The sequence below is a fragment of the Mustela erminea genome, chromosome 20, assembly GCF_009829155.1.
Source record: "Mustela erminea isolate mMusErm1 chromosome 20, mMusErm1.Pri, whole genome shotgun sequence".
Taxonomy (NCBI): Eukaryota; Metazoa; Chordata; class Mammalia; order Carnivora; family Mustelidae; genus Mustela; species Mustela erminea.
This window is the reverse complement of record NC_045633.1, coordinates 33,067,426-33,086,824: the sequence shown is the minus strand read 5'-3', so window position 1 is coordinate 33,086,824 and position 19,399 is coordinate 33,067,426. Positions and strand designations below refer to the sequence as shown.

Below are 19,399 nucleotides of genomic sequence, written 5' to 3'. Positions count from 1 at the left end.
GCGCGGGCCTCGGTCGGGGCGCGGGGAGGCCTGGCAGGGCCGCTCTCGGACGACTGAACCCGAGCCACGTAAACACGGCACTTAGCCCGTGATGAAGTGTTTAAGCGCCTCGAGGACCCACAACTTACTCTACCTGTAAAAACATTCATTTCCTTCTGAGATGCTCTGGTTGCTGCCGTCTTGGATGGTGCCAGAAATCCTCTCAATCAGAAACATTTAGCTCGGGAGCCCCATGCAGACACACGAGGATGGACGGCTTTCTCTCGGGAAGCCCAGGCGACCACAGAGGCCGGGAGAGCAGCCAGACCAACTCCTTCCTCGGGGGCTTCTTGCTGCCCTGGCCATGGCGCCGGGTCCCGTGCAGGCACGTGTGGGTAAAGGGACAGTGACAGAGCCAAGGGGACGTTTCAGGTAAAATGAAGATCGGAGTCCACGAAGTTGTGATGGCTCCTTAAATGGAAATCTTTCCTCTGCACTTGAACCCCTTAAATCATGTTCTCTGGAATGTTAATTGACTAATTATTTTTAAAATGGAATGTCAACTTAAGGAAAGGAAATGAAAAATCCGTTCTTAAAAAGGGGTCCTCACACTAAAACTCTGCTTCGGATTCTCTCCCGGGGAATCGTTTTAAGAAGTCCTGCTCGAGTCCTGGCTGGGCCACTGGGGCCGAGCCTTCTGGGCCCACAGGTTTACATTCTGGAACTTTCACTTCATCATGTAGGTGAAGAAAGGAAATGCCTGCCTCACGGGTTACGCGGAAGAGTGGATGTCTAAGCGATGTGTGAGCGGGTCTCCTGGTGAGACCGTGCCCCCTCTGGAAGGGCCTGCCCCTCCCTGCTCCCTTGCTCTCCCACTGTCCACACAGCAGGCCTCTGCTAAAGGAAAGGACACCCACAAACACAACTCACCCACCACAGGCCTCGGGAGCAGGAGGGCCCTGGGAGCCACTGACGCCTGCTCTGTTCACAGGAAACTGAGGCCGCCCAAGTTTGGCTACCTGAGGTCTGTCAGCAAACAGGGTACGAGTTGAGTTTTGAACCCGGGGCTCCTGGATCAGAGATGGTGAGGCCAACCGCAGTGAGTCAGTGCTGAGGTTCTGAGTGACTGTGATTTTAGGTCAGGCCTTGCTCTAAGCGCTTTGTTTATAAGGATTTCCAGAACTCTTACAACACACATGATGAAACTCAGGCCTGGGGAAAGTCAGGCTACTTGTCGCAAGTCATGCAGCGCTGGGGTCTGACCCCAGGGGCCTGGCTCTGACATCCAGGTCTCAACACCACGCTGCCCTCCATCACCGCTCGGCGCTCAAGGCAGGAGCCTGGAATCTCAAAGTCAAGGCTGCCTCGTTCGAGCTGGGAAGTTTCTGTCTAAGAGCAATCTGTATTCATCTCAGGAAAAGGAATAAGATGTGTGCCTCACTCCTTCCGAACGCTGGGACTTGGAGTGCGTATGCTACTACACGCGCTTGGGAGCCCACGACCACTTTATTCCCTCTCTGGCCTGCCCTGCTCGTCCACAACTGTTTTCTCAGGCCGGAAGGACACACTGAAGGCGAGACCCAACCTCCCAATTTCCCGGTGTAATTCTGGCAAGGCCCCTGCCTCACACACCCAACCTCTGGCAGCGGCTGTCTCTGAACAGGCCTAGCCAGGAAGGCCCTCTCTTTGGTGAGGGGAATCCCCCGCCTCGGCCTCCAACTTGGCCTTCATGCCGGGCGGGGGACACGCTGACCACTGAGCTCGAAGCCCAACCGGCAAAGCTCTTCCTCTGACCCGTACGTGTTCCATCCCCAGAACGCCTGAAGCATTCCCGTCCAACACAGCAGCGTTGGTGAGAATATCCTCCCGAGAAAGCCCGTCGAGAAGCAAGCAAGCAGCTAGAACACAGAGGGGTGGAGGCTCGGCGGCCAGAGTCCCCGTGCGGCTGGGCTACGCACCACGTCCGGCGCCTTCTGGATCTGTGAGGCCAGCTGGAGAGAGTGGTTGGCCGACGAGAGCTGCTCCCTCAAAGTCTCCGCCTCTCTCTGGGCCACCTCTGCCCTCTGAAGGAAATGAAAAGTGTGAGAAGAGAAAGTACATTCGGTTTAACAACTGACAATTATTACAAGAACATTCATCAATTCATGCCTGACTGACTATAATTGATTTTCCTAAACACTCAACCTAATAAATGCGCGAAAAAAAACATAGAATGTGATGGATTTTTATTTTAAACAGTACAAGGAAGAAATAATTGAGCGATTATGACAGTAATTTAACGCTAGGAGCAAGGAATCCCCTGCTGATACTAATGCTCCGGCCCACTGAATTTCCCAGACTGAATAAATACGAGTGGAAATAGAGTCTTTTGATTCAATTTCTTTCTATTCTCATAGACCAAGAAGATTTTATTGCAGGATTACTCCTGGGAGTAATTCTCACGGGTAAACAGTGAATTAAAGACACTTTGGCCATTCTCTTCCTGAAGACGTGCACAATGTTGTGGTTGTTTTCCTTCAGCAAGTATTTCCATGAACGTACGGGGTGGAAAGGCCGCCTCATCTGCGAGGGCCGGGCTTAGCCTGGCGCGTTTAACCCTTCGCCCGACAGCGTTTTCCGACGCGGACGAGGGCACGTGCAGCCTGCCCGGCCCACCTAGGGGCCTGAGCCGGGAGCGCGGCCGGGCCCGCTGGGGGCGAGGGAGTGCGGAGCCCACCGCAGGAAGGGGGCCGAGGAGAAAAGGGGGGGCAGCTTCTGCCACCGGCGCTGTCGTTCCCGGACGAGAAAACCAATGCAATTGACGGCAGTGCAGGATTTCCCACTGGACGGGGACACGCCGGTGCCCGTGGCTGGGAGGGCATTGTGGTGCTGCGGATTGAGCAGCGGGGGCAAGTGACCTGTGCCCACCAAGCTTCTTCTGTTCTACCCTCCCCACCCCCGGAATGGGAACGCAGTCACTTGGTCAGCTTCTCAGGGACCCGCGGTGATCAGGGTCCACGGGAGCGCACAGGACTTATTTACGACCAGGCTTGTCCTGCTTTTACAGTTATGATGGAGATGAAACTCGGGGACGGGGGCGGGGGGCGGATGATGGCACTGGGTGCGTGGACCAGAAGTCACAGGCTGCTCTACCCACCGGGCTCGCACTATGCAGGGAGAAAAGAACGAGAAGGTTCTGGCTGAGCAGCGCTAGGTCGTGTGTCTTCCTTTTTTTTTTTTTTTTTCTTTTAGAAAGATGTTATTTATTTGGCAGAGAGAGAGAGAGCACAAGCAGGGGGAGTGGGAGAGGGAGAGGTAGATTTCCCTGCTGAGCAGAGAGCCTGATGTGGGGCTCAATCCCAGGACCCCGAGATCATGACCTGAGCCGAACGCAGACTCTCAGCTGACTGAGCCATCAGGCACCCATGCCGTGTGTTTTACTTTGCAGCGCGACAGTGTGTGTGGGCTAATTGCTAAGAAAGGACCAGAGAGGAGAAACTGGAATTGAGCCTGCCCAGGTCCTTCTAGATCAATCTAGCTGGCCGAGGAATGGCTTTGGCAGCCTTCAGCTGTTCGGCTGCAAGGCTGTTCTGCGAGTCTATCTCTGCAAGCCAGCAAATTAGGATATTTCTAACAGTGGTTACTTCTGCCCTGGGCGCTGCTGGTGGCCGTCCACCCTGCTTCCCCAGGGGCGCTTGGAACTTCGCTCCGTCTAATTCAGGCCAGGCCTGTCCCTGCTCACAGGGCTGCCTCCCACCCTCCGCTCCAAAACCAATCTGGAACGGCCCGCCCGGCGAGGTGGCAAGGCGACCAGCGTGGCGACGGGGGCAGGGGTGATTCCCTTTCCAAGGTTTTCTGATAATCGTGTCATTATTACTGAAAAGTTTACTCTTCTCTTTCTAGTCGGCGAAGCCGTTGGGCATAAAACCTCCAGAGCTCTGCCAGGAATGAGGTGTATTTGACATATTTCTCGCCTCTTGGACAGGCAAGAAGATTTCTTAGCCTGGTGGAGAAGCTGTTTCAGTGGCAGCCAACGAGGCTGTGCAGCCACCCTGCCCCGCCTGGCGATGCCGGCTTGGCGCGGTTCCAGAAACACCGGAGCGCGGGCAGGCCCAGGCAGGGGCTACATGGCAAGGCTCTCATACGGGCATTTCGCTGTGTCGGCCCAGCTCAGGGGACACAGGATCCGGCTGTTGAGGATTTTCTCCTCGGCTGGCGGGAATTCTCTGGAGCTTCAGCACTTGACTCAGTTTCCAAGTTCACATTGGGAGTCACTCTTGCAGCCTATCCATGGTGGTCGCAGCCTTCTACCACATTGGGCTTAACCTGGTGACTTCGGTGCAACTTTTTGATTGGTTAGGATCTGTGCAACCTGTTTAGGGTTCATGCCCGAGGGGATGCTTTTATAAAAATAAAAGCACATGATGGGGTGCCTGGGTGGCTCAGTGGGTAAAGCCTCTGCCTTTGGCTCGGGTCGTGATCTCGGGGTCCTGGGATCGAGCCCCGCATTGGGCTCTCTGTTCAGTGGGAAGCCTGCTTCCCCCCCACCCCCTGCCTGCCTCTCTGCCTACTAGTGATCTCTGTCAAATAAATAAAATCTTTAAAATAAAATAAAATAAAAGCACACGAAAGAAAAGGAGTTGAGGTCATCTGTGCGGCTGAACAGGCACAGAGAGGATCAAAACTAAAAGTGGTTTGAAGGGCCGGGAGCAGACGCCGGTAGGCAGCTGGGGGGGAATTAGTTCCTACGGTTGTAAATTTAGTCTCATCGTTGGCAGCTGAGGCAGGAAAAAAAGAAGGGGTGCTGTGCTGGGTCCACCCCGTGCTGTCACTCGTGCGCAGAGGGCCTCCTGGCTTCCTGGGGACCACAGTCCCACCAGACGGAGTTGTGTTTCGAAGAACAGGCATGAGTGACGGCAGGCGGGCGGCTCTGGAGTTTTCTGACCAGGAACGCCAGGAGACAGCCATCTCCTCCTTTCCGCGGGGCGGGCTCCCTCGCCCCTCCCTGCCCCTCGCGGAGGCCAAGCCTGGGAGGCCCGAGGCCAGGGTTCTGGCTGGCGGCTGGCGCTGCCCCAGGGCTGCTGCTGACTTTCTGTACTTCCCTGGGAAGCCAGAGTCGGTGCTGGCAGCCCGGGGAAAAGTGAAGCAGGAGAGCACCCGACGAGCGGGGACACTGCCTGCCTTTGGCGGGAGCCCTGACCAGAAGCGCAGACGCAGCCCAGCTGCCGCGTGAGGCCTCACGGGCCTACTGAGGCCCAAGGAGGTACCGGGAGTCCAGGGCCCGACAGCGCCCACCACAGGGGGACAGGTGTCCAGTCATGTGGACTATTAAGGCCCCTGCTAGGCGCTGCCTCGGGTGGTCATTGCTCCTTCCTCATGTCAAGATGGAAGACTTCTTCGGGAAAGATGACCAGAGGCCTCGGCAGGGCTCCAGCGGTCGGCGGGCAGGCAGGAAGCAGCCAGCAGCACTTTGGTGTACGAAGTCCTCCGTCAGTCAAGCTCCGAAAAGCAGTGCTGAGTCCCACGCGTGTGACACTGGCTGGCCCAAGGCACAGTTTGTTATCTCGGGAAGGGGAGCCTGAACTGTGGGTCCAGGGGGTGTCCTCATCTGAAAACGAGGCCCACGGGGACCTCCTGGCCTCCACCTGCCTCCTCAGGGCTCCCCAAGGGCTCCAGGAAGGGCAGGAAGGAATCTTTCCCTCAACTCAGCCCCTGAAGGAGAACACATTAGAAGGCCGACATAGGATGCTGACAGCTATTTCCAGACCTTAAAGTCTGAAAAATCTGATTCATAAAATATGGAGGAGGCACGGTGCGGTGGGCCAGGGAGCGCAGGCAAAGGCTCGAGCCTCAGGCAGCTGCAGCTGGCGGGGCGGGCGAAGGCCCGGGGGAAGGCCGGTGAGGCCCGTCACAGGCTGGCGTGAGGCGCAGGGCCCGGGCCCACGCAGGGGGCTGTGGTCAGGCATTGTCAGGGAGGCGTGTTTTCGCTCTCCCCAGAACCAGGCTTGAGTCCTGATGGAATCCAGACTCTTCCCAGTTTACCCATTTCAGGTGCAGTCCCTGGTTTTAAATGGTGGGTGTGGGTATCTGATCCCAGCTTCTGCCCAGCTCGGCCCTGGTCTTTGTGTCTTGTCCCCTTCTGTATGTGTGGCCATGAAAGCCCAGGCAGGGGGCCACCAGTGATGAGTGAGCCCATGAGTTGGCAATGGGCTGAGCCTCCAGGTAAAACCAGGGCTTCCCAGAGGTGGGAACTGGCTGGGAACACGAGTCCATTAGCAGGCAAGCCCTCCTTCTATGATTTCGCTAAAGCTGTGGGAACAAATGTCTACAGGTTTAGTGGATTTTAACAACACACATTAATTATCTGATACTTCCGGAAGTCGAGTCTGCAGTGGGTCTCACTAGGCTAGGATTGCGGTGTGGGCAGGGCTGCACTCCCATCTGAGGCTCTGGGGGAGAATCTGTTTTCCTGTCATTTCCGGCTCCTGGAGGCCACCCACATTCCCTGGTGCACGGCCCCTCCGTCCACCTTCAAAGCCGGCTCACCGCTCTGATGCGGGCTCTTCTGCGTCTGAGGACCCTGTGGTTACACGAGGTCCACTCACACGCTCCCGGGTCGTCTCCCCACCTCAAGGTCAGCTGTTAAGATCCTTAGCCTCTGCCAGGGACACTAACGTATTTGCAAGTCCCGGGGTAAGGAGGTGGCATCTCTGGGGGCCATTTTTCTGGCTACCATACTCAAGGTACAAGTAACACCACATTTGGACAATTTCGAGAAGAAGGCACACTCTCCTGGGGGATGACCCCCCGGCCTGCTCTCCACAAGGCCCTGTACTCTGGAAGGAGAGCTAAAAGAGAGGGTAGGCTAGCGAGGCCAACAAATGAGCCTTCCAAAGGGACAGGCTCCGTTGCTCTGGAAAGCACACAGCCACCTCGTGGTCCTCTTTCCAAATCAAACCCACACACGACCCCAGAGAACAGCCAGAACCCCAGAGGTCACCCCACTTCAGTGATGTTATAGAAGAGAGATCAGGAAGGCCTACTACAGGCCAGAGATGAGTCCCTCTGCCCTGTGTCCCAAGCTGGCCTTGTGCCGGTGACCAGAGTCCCTGTTTAGATCCACCTAGCTCTAAGACCCCCAAGTTAGGGCAAATTAGGACGTGGTTAGAGAGATACTAGGTCACCTGCCAACCTTAAGAAAATCTCCATGCGATCAGGTACACCCTAAAACACACCACACACCTCCCAACCCAGAGGCCTATATCCCTTTTCAGATATTAGTTTGGCTCCCCGAGACCCAAAGCCTTAGCTAAAACAGTAATCATCATATCATCATCGTCGACATGCCCAAGAGTTGGGCCCATCACCTACTGGTACATCTGCTTATTTTATGTCGAAGAACTAGAGTCTCAGAACCTTTAAATATCTACAAATATGGCAGAATCTTATAAAAAACGACCTAGAATTAAAATGGCCATCAGGAAGAACATTCCAGTTAGAGAAGATCACTTAAGCAGTATACTTGAAAGCAAGGGCTCCCAAATCAAACGAACCCAATGGGGATACCTGTTTAACTGGCAGGCAGAAGTCTCCAAGAGGCTTTAAAATTCCAGAACAGTTTCATTGCAAGATGCATTGCAAAAGGCTAGTTAATCAGTGAATACAGGTTTATCCACTTTGGGCTTCCCTTTACAGAGGAACTAAAGATACTGGGGTCAACCAGTAAGACACGTTTTGTGCCACACTGAAAACTTACTATGAGAAACCACGTTTCTAGAAATTATACAACGTATCTATACACTTGCCAAGCCACAGGGCACTGATGTGAAAGTTCAGACTTACTTACTTCTTTGTTCCCACTAGATATTAAAGGTTCCTAATGGCTAAAAATTCTAATATAGTTAATGAAACTACTAGAAATAATAAAAGAAACATCATATGCAAGGAAAGTAAGATGGGTGTCTTCAGCCAAAGAAGGTGTGAGGACTGGAGAGGCATATGCGTTGAGGGAAAAGAAAACGATTTTGCCTTAAAGTGAGGCTATTTACTTCAGAATGGGTAAGAGGAAGAAACGGGGCAAAACCTGAATGTAAAAGAAGAAAAGTTGTAAACTTGTGGAAATGAGATCTTTGGAAAGAACTTTCACGTGTGGTCAAGCTAGCTAAAATTAGAATACATGTAATATATTTTGATGTTAAATGGTTTTTAACTTCAAAATTGATCTGGTGCAACATTAGAGTTTGGTTTTCTTTTCTTTTTTAAAAAAATTACTTATTTTTAAGGAATCCCTTTACCCAACGTGGCGCTCAGATTCACAGTCATGTGCTCTACTGACTGAGCCAGCCAGGCGCCCTGGTTCTCTCTTTGAGAAGGACAGAGTTTTCTGGAACTACTGGTTTGCTCTTGATAAAAGACTGTAAAAGGTCTTCTTTACCTTTTAAGGAGCCTGCCCGGAAAACAAAGATTTTTTGTCTGGTTAAAATAATTTCCCAGGTCTTTATCAGGTCTTTGATTTCTTTTTTTTTTAAACATACACTCATTCATTCATTTATTTGACAGACAGAGATCACAAGTAGGCAGAGAGGCAGGCAGAGAGAGAGGAGGAAGCAGGCTCCCTGCTGAGCAGAGAACCTGACACAGGCTTGATCCCAGGACCCTGGGATCATGACCTGAGCCCAAGGCAGAGGCTTAACCCACTGAGCCGCCCAGGCACCCCAGGTCTTTGATTTCTTAAGAAAGCGGTCTTCTCTACTAAAAGAGCTAAGGATTTTTTTTTTCCCAAACAACTATTTAACTTCCCGAATTTGCCTTCAAGGTCTTCAGTTGTCACTATGGTTAAACAGAGGAGTAAGTATTGTGTCACAGTGACCTATGATTCTACTTGACCAAGTGTTCTAAAATCCTTTGACATTTTTTGACAAACTTCTGTGCTAAATGAAGTCTTTTTGACTTTGAACTAACTTTGAGATTTTTCCGAGGGGTCCTTGGACATCTCAAAGGATTTGTTCTCTCACCTTATAAAAAGGGAGATGTTAAAAGAAACTCGGCTTATTTGGTTTGTTAAATCACATGGGAAACTGTATACTGAGTCTTCTTTATGCTGCATTTGTATAGTTATATTAAGTGTTTTTAGAAATTGTGTGAAATTCCTAGGAATCTGATTTGTCCTGGTATTATGTCATGATTCCAGTCATTATCTTAAAATGTCATCCCTCACAGAAATGACTACAATTCCTTATCAAATGAACTGTCAGCAGATCTTTAACAATGCACACTTTAAAGTCTTTGTCATTGGGGCACCTGAGGGGCTCAGTCAGTTAAGTGTCTGCCTTCGGCTCAGGTCGTGATCCCAGGGCCCCGGGGATCGAGCCACACCTCACGTCAGGCTCTCTGCTTGGTGGGAGCCTGCTTTTCCTTCTCCCTGCCGCTTCCACCTTGCTTGTATCCTCTTGTCAAATAATAAATAAATAAATAAATAAATAAAATCTTAAAAAAAAAAAAAAAGTCTATGTCATTTACAGAGTTACTGTTTTACTCAGATGCTTTTGCAAAAGTTTCCCTACAAAAGTACTTCGTCTTCATGGGGTTTCATGGAAAGGACTGTGACAAGTCCAAATTTTGGATAACCAAGATCATTAAACTGAACTGGGTGAGAATTCCCAGAACTTACGGGAAAAACAAACCAACAAAAAAGCAACCCAAAAAACCCAACTGGGTTCAAGCAGAATGAGGGTTAGTAACAAGTAAACGGATGAACGGAGGAGGGTAACTATAATTCTTACGGCTTCTCGTTTGAAACACTGATGCTTCAAACAGCGATTTGGCAATGTTTACTTTCTTAAACAAAAATGGAACATTTACTTTTTCTCCCAACCTGATCCCTCTAGAACTCAGAAACTACTCTCTTCACGGCAATATAGTCAGTTTTTGCGTAACTTCAATGAGAAATGTGTTCTCCTTATGACAGGACACAGCTGGAAATATTGGGAATATTACCAAGGGTTTGTCCTACTGGTCCTATTTGAGAGAAATGCAGACTTGGATAGACCAGACAGCTTTAAGGAACTACGGCTGACTTTCTGGGGCCATTGAAGAAGGCCTGGTTCTTTGCTTACAAGGTGCCAGCTTTGAAAGCATAGAGGAGCTGACATGGTCAGTCACTGTTCTTGCTGCACTTATATAAATAATCAGGCCAAGTTGAATATAAAATTACTCCTACTGTGATTTTCTGTAGTAAAAAGTGAATAGGGGTGATTGCAGAAAGAAAATCCTGTAACTGTCTTTGAAGTTTTAGGATAAAACCTATAAACTGGACTGGATCTTGAATTATTCTAGTTTCCTCATATCTGGCCACGACTCTGGAAACTCACGCTTCCAATTTTCTCCCACCCTTCTTCTCCTTTTTTTAAAAAAATATTTGATTTATTTATTCGATAGACAGAGATCACAAGTAGGCAGAGAGGCAGGCAGAGAGAGAGAGGAGGAAGCAGGCTCCCCGCTGAGCAGAGAGCCCAATGCAGGGCTCGATCCCAGGACCCTGAGATCATGACCTGAGCTGAAGGCGGATGCTTTAACCCACTGAGCCACCCAGGCGCCCCTCTCCTACCCTTCTGATTTGGGTTCCTGAGGAACAAAGACTGCCCTTGAATCTCCTTGGAAGGGAGGAGACGAGGTCCTCCTCACTGTCCAGAGGGCAGGCAGGCTCTAGGGACCTGAAGTGGCTACAGATGTCATTGCTCAAGGAGGCTCCAGCTGACGGCTGGTCTTGTTTGAACGCCGAGACCTTCTGCATGGAATGACTAGGAAAAGAGACAGCTAACATCGACTTGGGCTGCTTCTCCCCAAGATGCCGAAGACCTCACACTTGAACTGAACATGATACCTTTTCTTGTTCCCTTTTGTTCCTTGACTCTGGGGTTAGCCCGGGAAGACAACACCAACATCTGTATCTCCCAGGCCACCGCTAGGAGTTGGGTAACCTTTGCCTTTCAGACTGCTGGATTTGTCGTAAAGAACTCCCACCTGTCCATTAACAGCGCCACCTTAGTGGGAACGCTCTGTGCCCGGACAGGGCTCATCTTTGCCTGTGGCGGTTACCATTCTACCTGGGCCTGTGCCAATCTGGCTGGCGGGTGTATGCCTGGGCAAGGGCTCTTGGGTTATCCAACTTGCCCCTAACTGTGTGCAGATGGAGATGGATCACTGCAGCCTCCGAGTTTCGAGTCAGAAAGGACCTACCTACTGGGAGGCATTGGTGATTTAGGATTGGCTTCCTCTGGCCAGGCCCTCCTTCCCAGGTTAGCAGTAAATGCCAATGAGGTTACGACCAGGGACTTCTCCTTAACTCCTGAAAGCACTGGGGGATCCATTGCCAAAGCAACGGCCACTCAATAAAGACCCTTAGAGTCTCTGGCCAAGGTAGTTTTTGGCCAGAGATGGGATGAAGGGAGAGGCCTTGCTTCTCCTGGCTGAACAAGGTAGGGCCTGTGCTGGGACGAACACCCCTTTACTGCACCTGGGTTGACACTTCTGAGAAAGCAGAAGTGTCTCTACTCTTGTGCGTAGAGACACTGGGCAGGCCTCCAGCCTTACAAAGGGGACTCTTCCAACGGGATAGCTCTTTGACTTATTTGATTTTGAATCGTTTGGGTCTTGGGGACCACGGCTCCAAAGTGCGCTCTGGATACTGGGAATAATCCCGCTTATAATATTCACTATAACCTCCTTGGTGCGCTGTATTCTCTCAAAAGCTTTAAATGCAGGCTCGAGGCCACGAACCGTCAAGCGAATGATCTCAAGACTGGAGTGTCAGAACGACTCTGCTAAGAAACGGCGAGCCTGAAGTCGTGACCCCGTGACCACCACAGGAATTCCACAAAAAACACCGGGATCTGGGAAGATCACACAGAAGATCAGCGCGGTGGCTGAGAAGGGCAGTAACGCCTTCAATTTTGACCACGTCTCTCACTTAGTCTGAGAGTCGGATCAAAAGGGAACAACTGTTAAAAGAGAAACAACAGGCTCCAAATGGGAGTCCCTTGTGCCAAACCCCAAGTCGGCAAACCGAGACGGAAGACCTAACCTAATTGCAGAGTCAGCCTCTCCCGGGAAAGGGACCCTTAACCCGTCGATCTGGAATTTCCCGGTCAGCGCTAGTGAGGTCATCTGTCCGAGAGAGCCCTCCCGGCCCCTGTACGAAGGCACCCGCCTGAGACAATCAGCTCTTTCCTCCTCCTTCCCGTTTCTCTTCTCTTTTTAATATTGTATTTATTTATTTGACACAGAGAGAGAGAGAGAGATCACAAGCAGGCAGAGAGGCAGGCAGAGAGAGGAGGAAGCAGGCTCCCCGCTGAGCAGAGAGCCCAACTCGGGGCTCGACCCCAGGACCCTGAGATCATGACCTGAGCCGAAGGCAGAGGCTTCACCCACTGAGCCCCCCGCAGGCGCCCCTCGTCCTTCCCTTTCTGCCTACAGAAGACTTCCATTCTGTACAGGTCCTCGGAGCTCCTTTCTGTCTGCTGGATGGGCTGCTGCCCGATTCATGAATCGCTGAATAAAGCCGATTAAGAGCTTCAAAATTTATGCAGTGGATTTGTTTTTTTCAGCAGTGTTCTCTCAGACGTGTGAATTACCACCCTCATTCTGTAGATGGGGAAACACCCCAGGAGCCTAGGGGTTCATTCCAGGCCACATGGCTTGGAAGTAGGAGATCTGGGATACAAAGCCAGCTGTTCCCCACTGGAACCCAGAAACCTTGGTCCAAGCAAGCACCGTGCCTTGCTGGGAGTTCCTGTGGCTCTTTTCCTCAGGGGGGCGGGGGTGAAGCTGTGCTTCAAGGTGATGGTCCCCCAACTAGGGCAGCCTCCTCCGTCAGATCAGGCAGGTTAGCAGGAGGAGGGCCACTCACAAAAAGGACCTTCTTCTGCCCCCGGCCAGGGCTCTGTGCTGCCAGCAGCTCCCATCAGAGCTGATCGGAAAGGTGCGCGGGTGAGGGTACAGCTGCCCGAGTGCCAGAGTGGCCGAAGCCCCCAGGTGGCTTTCCACGGTCGCAAGGCGCAAAGCCGGGGCTTCTTATTTACCACGTGGTCTTCAAAGCTCTGAATCATCACGGCCACCAATTAAGGCGGTGAGTATGAAGGCAAGTGCCTTGAAGTTTGACGAACAGGTGCAAATGAGACCCCGAGCTGTCGGCCGCTGACTGCTCTTCCACTTTTGCACAATAGAAACACAAGTGCTGTAGCCGTAAAACAGCTTCAGGTCTCAGTAGAACATTCTGACTATAAACCTAGTGCAAAAATAATGTTATATGCCAATGAACTAGTAAATTGCTCCTCCTGGGGATTTCCCTTGATGGGAAAGGCGGCCGAACCAGATGTCTGGCTGCGCCTGCACAGGGCGCGCGGCTCCTTCGTCCCCTCCTCCTGCCCTGTCGCCGCCGCCTTCTCTCTGCTGGGGACTGCCTCGCTGCAGGCCCCGAGTCATCCTTGCCCTGATGTAGCACGACAGCTGCTCTCCTGGCTTCCAGTCGTTCCACTCCCGACTGTTCTCTGATGTTCCGCCAGGGGGATCCTTCTAGAACACAACTCTGACGTCTCACTCCTGCCCAGGATTCTCCACCATGCTCAGAAAGAGGCCTTCCACGCAGAGGCCTGACGTTCAAAGCCCTCCCCCAAGCCTGGATCTAGGTCCCCTCCTGTAGGCCCACTTTCCCACCCTGCACCTCCTTACTTTGGCTTTATGGAATGGCCCAGAACGCTCAGGGCTCACCCTGCCCTTCTGTGCCTGCCTGCATTGCTGTCTTCCTCCTGACCACAGAGTCAAGTGCAATCCCTCCTCCTGTTCCCTCTGTGTTTGATCCCTGACCTCAAACCCTCAGCAAGGGCTGGGCCACACCTCCCTTCACAGCTCCGGGGGCACACAGGTCTGGGCATCTCTGGAGAGCCAGGACTGACAGAAGGCTTCTCTAATCAAGACTAAGACCAGCCTCCAAGTGTGTCCATGACCATGAAAAAGCCTGACTCCTTCCCTGGGCCAGGCCTGGAGAGCTACGGGACAGGATCCGTGATGTCCCCACCCGAGGGCCTTCCCCTTTGTGACCCTGTCACATCCCAAGTTCCTGCAATTATTCCTCTGGTGCTTGGTGTCAAGCCCCAATGTCTTCTTTCCCTTGTTCCCCAGAGATCAGGAATGTCCCCAAACCTCCTGATTTCTTTTGTTGTTAGGGTCCCTTTCCGGTCCTGGCTGTGGGGTGGAGCCCGAGTGGTACTCCACGTCTCAGGTGTCATAGTGTGCTTTCCAGAATATGTTATAATTCCCCGGGCATGGACTGGTTGCTGCAGATAGGCGCAAAACTCCACTTCCTTCATTCTAGAAACTCTACTTCTATGAATGCAGCCTGAGGTTGCGTTCATTTCTCTGGGCAGCCACATCAGGCTCTAACTCACCCTGCGCTGTCCGTGAGAACTCACCGATGCTTGTCCCATGCCCACCGCGCCGGTATTTCCCCAGCACGGGACTGTACAATTCTCCCATCAAATACACGCTTCTCCAGCAACTACAGATTCATCTAGGCTCCTACTTTGTACTCGGGCATTTTAACCTCTAACCCTCCGAGCAGTCGTGCAGAGGAAGTACCAGTTATCATGCCCTCCCTTTCTTTCTTCTGTTTTAAAAAAGTTAAAACATTTTAATTATGGCAAAATACACAGAACATACACCATCTTAACCAATTTTCTAGCATCTGCTCCAGCACTGTTAATTAAGGACATCCACGCTGTCGTTCAGCTGATCTCCTCAAGTTTTTCATCCTGCAAAGCTGAAACTCTGTACCCACTGAACAAGCCTCAGCCTCCCTCGCCCGGCGCCCGCCAACCGGGATTCCACCCTCTCCGTGACTTTGACTCCTCTCTCCCGTAGCGTGTTCGCAAAGTTCATTCTTTTCCTTTTCTTTTCTAAAGAACTACTAGCGGGCTACACAAGCAGCACACACAGGGCTGGGACCTGAACCAAGGGGTGGCCCCTTTCTCCGCAGTCCCGCCTGGTGTCTCCCAGGACAGAGATCCGGCCAAGCGGCCTTCAACACTTGGAGAGGCACGCCAACTTGGCCAAACTTCTTCAGTACCTGGGGACTGCCGCAGAGCCAGTACGGGACAGTCCGCTCGACCTCCCCAGCCCGCGGCTGTCCGGTGCACAAACCCGGAGCTGAAACCCCAAAGCACCACCAAAAGGAGAGGCGCGCTCGAGACTGGCCAGGAACAATCCTGGATGCGCAAAGAGCAACGGGCTGACGGGAGAGGGTGAACCTTTCTAGGACCTCCTTCGGAGCTAAGGCCTTTGCAAAGTTGAGCAGCGCTGAGTCAGTGCGAAGGGGCCAATCAATTTGTTTGCAACTGAAGGTAAACAAACGCTGAAGCACTTCGGGGAGGGGAAGGGGAAGGGGAAGCAGCGCCGGGCAGCGAGGAGCTGTGCGGACACGGGTGCGTCTGGGAGCTGAGAGGGTCTGAAGAAAGGCAAAGTGACGTCTGTTTGCGTCCCGGGTTCTGAGGGTGGCCGTGAGGAGCGCGGGCTCCAATCCCGGCTCCGCACCAGACCAGCCACTGACCTCAGTTCCCCTGTCTGTAAAGTGGGAGTCTTTAGAGCAGCAACCCGGGTGGGCCGCACGGAGGTTCAGAGGCTCAGTGCCTGGGATGCGCTCAGAGGAGAACCAGGCACAAGTCGCTCGAGAGCCATCGGCCCTTCTTGCGATGGACAGGGCCACTAATACACAAAGATTCCACCTGAGACAAAGCGCTAAGCTTTCCTGCGACTGTGGCCACAGCCTGGTGCCTTCTGAGGCCAAGAGAGCGATCTCAGTTTTGACTCTTTCTCCCCACGAATAGAGGAGCTAAGCGGGGAGACTCTTTTCAAAGCAGCAGCACCGTTCGCTAAAGCGCAATGTTTTCCTTCCCCGAGGCGGCGTCCTCGGGGAAGAAGTTAGGGGTTCTGTGTTTGTGTGGGGGGGCCATGTTCCAAGTAGCTGAGTATTTATTTATTTATGTGAGGAGGCCCCATGCCCCGTGTGGCACCGATGTGGGGCTTGAACTCATGACCCTGAGCTCAGGATCTGAGCTGAGATCAAGGGTGGGACGCTTAACCGACTGAGCCCCCCAGACCCCCAGGTGGCTGAGTGTAGAGTCGCCCTGTTTTGTGCTGGACACAGTGCCAAGCACGTTTCCCAAGGCCCCTGTGACTCGCTGGTACAAACGCGAGCCTAACGGCTGCCGTGGCACCACAGTCGGTCATCTGAGAAACGGATTAAGGACAAGGAAAAGCTACAGCCACTGTGCAGTCCCCGAGGGAGTCTGGGACGCTGGGACCACAACCGAACACTCTGCCAAGGGACCTTCCACACGCTTCCCATGACATTGGGAAAAGCATCGACATTGACAATCACACGTAAAAAATACGAGAATAACCGGCCTTCGAACTTAAGACGCATCTAGCGAGATGACATATGTGGCTACGTTTTGGGATTTTTAAGCCTAAGGCCATGAAACATCCTACCTGGTTTGCTCTTTCAAGGTCCGTCATGATCATTTCAATTTCGTCGGCCCTAGGAAGGTGAGAGAGAGAGAGAGAGAGAGAGCCGTTAGTGGGCAGTGGGCGGGCTCGGGGTGACCACGGTTCCCAGCTCAGCACAGTGACCTGCCCCCTGGACCTGTGAGGGGCTCCGCTGCCCACCTGGAGGAGGTGTGCCTGTGTTGTGGGAATGGCCACCCTGCCCTTGGGGGTTCCAATCTCACTGGGGAGACAGAGCCACCGAAATATGAAATAGTGTGTGTCCTACCGGGAGTTTGAACAGAGCGTCCTGAAAAACCAGGAGGCAGAAAATTCTCGGGGGAGGGAATCTGGGGAGGCTTCAAAGGAGGGGATGTGTGAACTGGGTTTCGAAAGACGAACAGAAGTCTGCCGGGGTGGGGCGAGCCACAAGAACGGGGAGAAGGATGTGGCAGAATGGAGATGGAAGCTGGGGGACCCTGTAGTCGGCTCTGCGAACCACCCAAGTTCACGGCCTTCACCTGGCTGGCTCGTGCACGTGGAGCCGCCAGGGTCTTTTCTCCCTTTTTCTGTTTTCAAAGTTCTCCTTTGAGTCATCTGAAGGCAAATATATGATTCCAACATATAACATCATGAGAGAGAGAGGAACACTGAGTTCTAATAAAGGCCTAATTTCTTTATTAGCAGAAAGGTAGAACGGGCTACCGTCAGGGCCCCATCTTCTACGGGACTGCTCCCCATGGCCCATCAGGAGGCCAAGGCTGAGAGTGGCCGCCACCCAAGGAAGACTCAACGGGGTCATGGCAGCAAGGGAGCCCAATGTCACAGCCACGGATCCTTGCTGGGATTCAGGGGCCCCCCAGTCCATCTCCAAGGAGACCTACAGGCCCCTGTGCCCTCCCTGGTGCTCTATACAGGCCCTTCCATGAAGCTCTACCCACCACCCACCTCGGCCCACCCCTCAGCCCCAGGGCCCTGTGCTCCGACAGCTCCCACCGCCCGTGAGGCTGTAAAGAAAGAGCCTTGGATTACATGATCTCCCTGGCTTGCCCTCCATTTCGGGGACCGCATCTCCTACTTCTGCCCCCACCCCCAGCACTCTCCAAAGCCTCCTGATGGCTCCATCTCCTGATGGAACTAGTCCAGTCCCTCCCCTCCCCGCACAGGTTTGAGTCGACAGGTTAGAGGGGCGGTCCCCACACAATGGGAACTTTCTGAAGGCTGGGCTGCATGTCTCCTGCACCCTCATCTATGCCGGTGCAGGGCTTGGCTTCTGGCTAGAGACTGGGGTCCTGGAGGAAGCGTGTCCTGCCAGCGGTGGGCCAGTCTTCCCCCTGGGCCAGCTTGGGGCCCCTGGAACAGGCCCAACTCCGAGCGGGTCCTTCTGTCCCTGAAAGCTGCTTGTGTGGCTCTCACCGGCGCCCAGCCTGCACATCAAGAGTTGGCTAAACCGGACTCGGGCCCTGGCTGCGCTGGTTTTGCTCTTCGCTGCGCCCAGCGCTCCCTCTGGCCCCGAGGCCCTTCCAGACGAGGCAACCGTTTCAGATCCCGGCAGCCTGAACTGGGTAACAGAGGCCCCGTGATCAGGTTCCGCGCTCATTAGACCTGTTTGAAACAGTATCCTGCTTCCAGCTGGGCCTGAACAAAGTCTGAAACAACTCTTCAAATGGCCTCGTGAAATGAAGCTGTGTTTAGGGGATCTCTGTAAAGAAGACCCAGTCTGGGCCCCCGCCGTGAAGTGCTGGGGGCGGGGGGCGGCGACATTAGGAACCGCCTCACCAGGCAAACCTCTAAGACCTCTTGGAAAAGCCTCAGTACTGCAGAAGGGAGTCTGCGGACTCCTAAAGGGCAAAGAATCAATTGAAGGTTGAAGGTCTTAAACCGGACAGAGGCTTCCAACCAGGTGCAAAACTTCGCTGGGCTCAAGGTGAAAGAATACGTTAATGGCCTTGTCCCAAGGCAAATGCCATTAAGCACAGTTTGGAGCTTTAGTCAGACAGTTAATCATCGCTGTGTTTACAAAATCCGGATCTATGCCTCGGCCACCACCGGCAGAGCTCACGTACTCCGTCATCCCATGACCATTTCCCAGCACCTGCCAGTGTCCGGGCCCTGGTCGGGGACTACCCGACAGGATGGGCCCGTAGACACACAGCTCCTGCTCTGTGTTTGTGGGAGAGGGCGGGAAGGCATCGCGGCCGGCGCCGGGAACCAGAGCTGCAGGCCGCCACGCCTCAGTTTCCCCCTGGGCAGATCCAGGGAGCCTGACGTTCAGTTGTCAGTCTGCAGGGCAGGGGCCTGCCTGGAAGGAGCCGGGATCCTGAGCCTGTGGCAGGGAGGCTGTCCTGCGGGGTCCTCTGTGGGCTCCCCATCTCCTTCCGTCCCTCCGCAGCACGCAACCTTGGCTTTGCACCTGCTGTTTCTGTAGCCCTTCCTGCTGCCTTCCGGCTTGTTCTTCCGTTCGACCCGGATAGATGCAGCTGCTGTACCTGTAAACTTTCTTTGGTTCCTTAGTTTGGTGGTTCTGTTCTTCCTACTGCATTCGTTTTTTAGTTACTCCTTGTTTCTGCTCTACCTCGCTCACACCTTCCTGGTTTGCTGGAGTATGTTCCCACACCCGTTTCCGTGCCTGCGCTCCATCTGTATTGTTTCAGATCACAGACACTGTTGGGTTTGGGGTGTGTCTTCCAGAGGGGTGCTCCCCTCTGGGGCTCACTTCCCCCTCGAGTACCAGCTACTCCTGGCAGTGCAGGCGGAGGGAGGACAGAGAGGCAAGTTCTGCTCAGTGTCTCTCAACAGGAATTCAAGAAAAGGAACACAGCAGGTGTTCAATGCATTTTGCTGCGCGTAGGGAGGACGAGGCTGGGGAGGACTCCAGGCCCCCGGAGTCCTCAGCGGTAACTCC

The 19,399-nt window shown here is 53.2% G+C and overlaps 1 protein-coding gene across 11 annotated transcripts in view; it reads right to left on the bottom strand.

Moving 5' to 3' along the window:
• Nucleotides 1–19,399, bottom strand: part of CUX1 (cut like homeobox 1) — a 352,520-nt gene that overhangs the window by 88,900 nt on the left and 244,221 nt on the right. For all 11 annotated transcript variants that reach the window (XM_032328405.1, XM_032328410.1, XM_032328406.1 and 8 more), the window contains exons 9-10: nt 16,501–16,549; nt 1,938–2,042 (exon numbers count right to left, since the gene is read on the bottom strand). In XM_032328405.1, the coding sequence (XP_032184296.1) occupies nt 1,938–2,042; nt 16,501–16,549 (154 nt within the window). The remainder of the gene's footprint in view (nt 1–1,937; nt 2,043–16,500; nt 16,550–19,399) is intronic.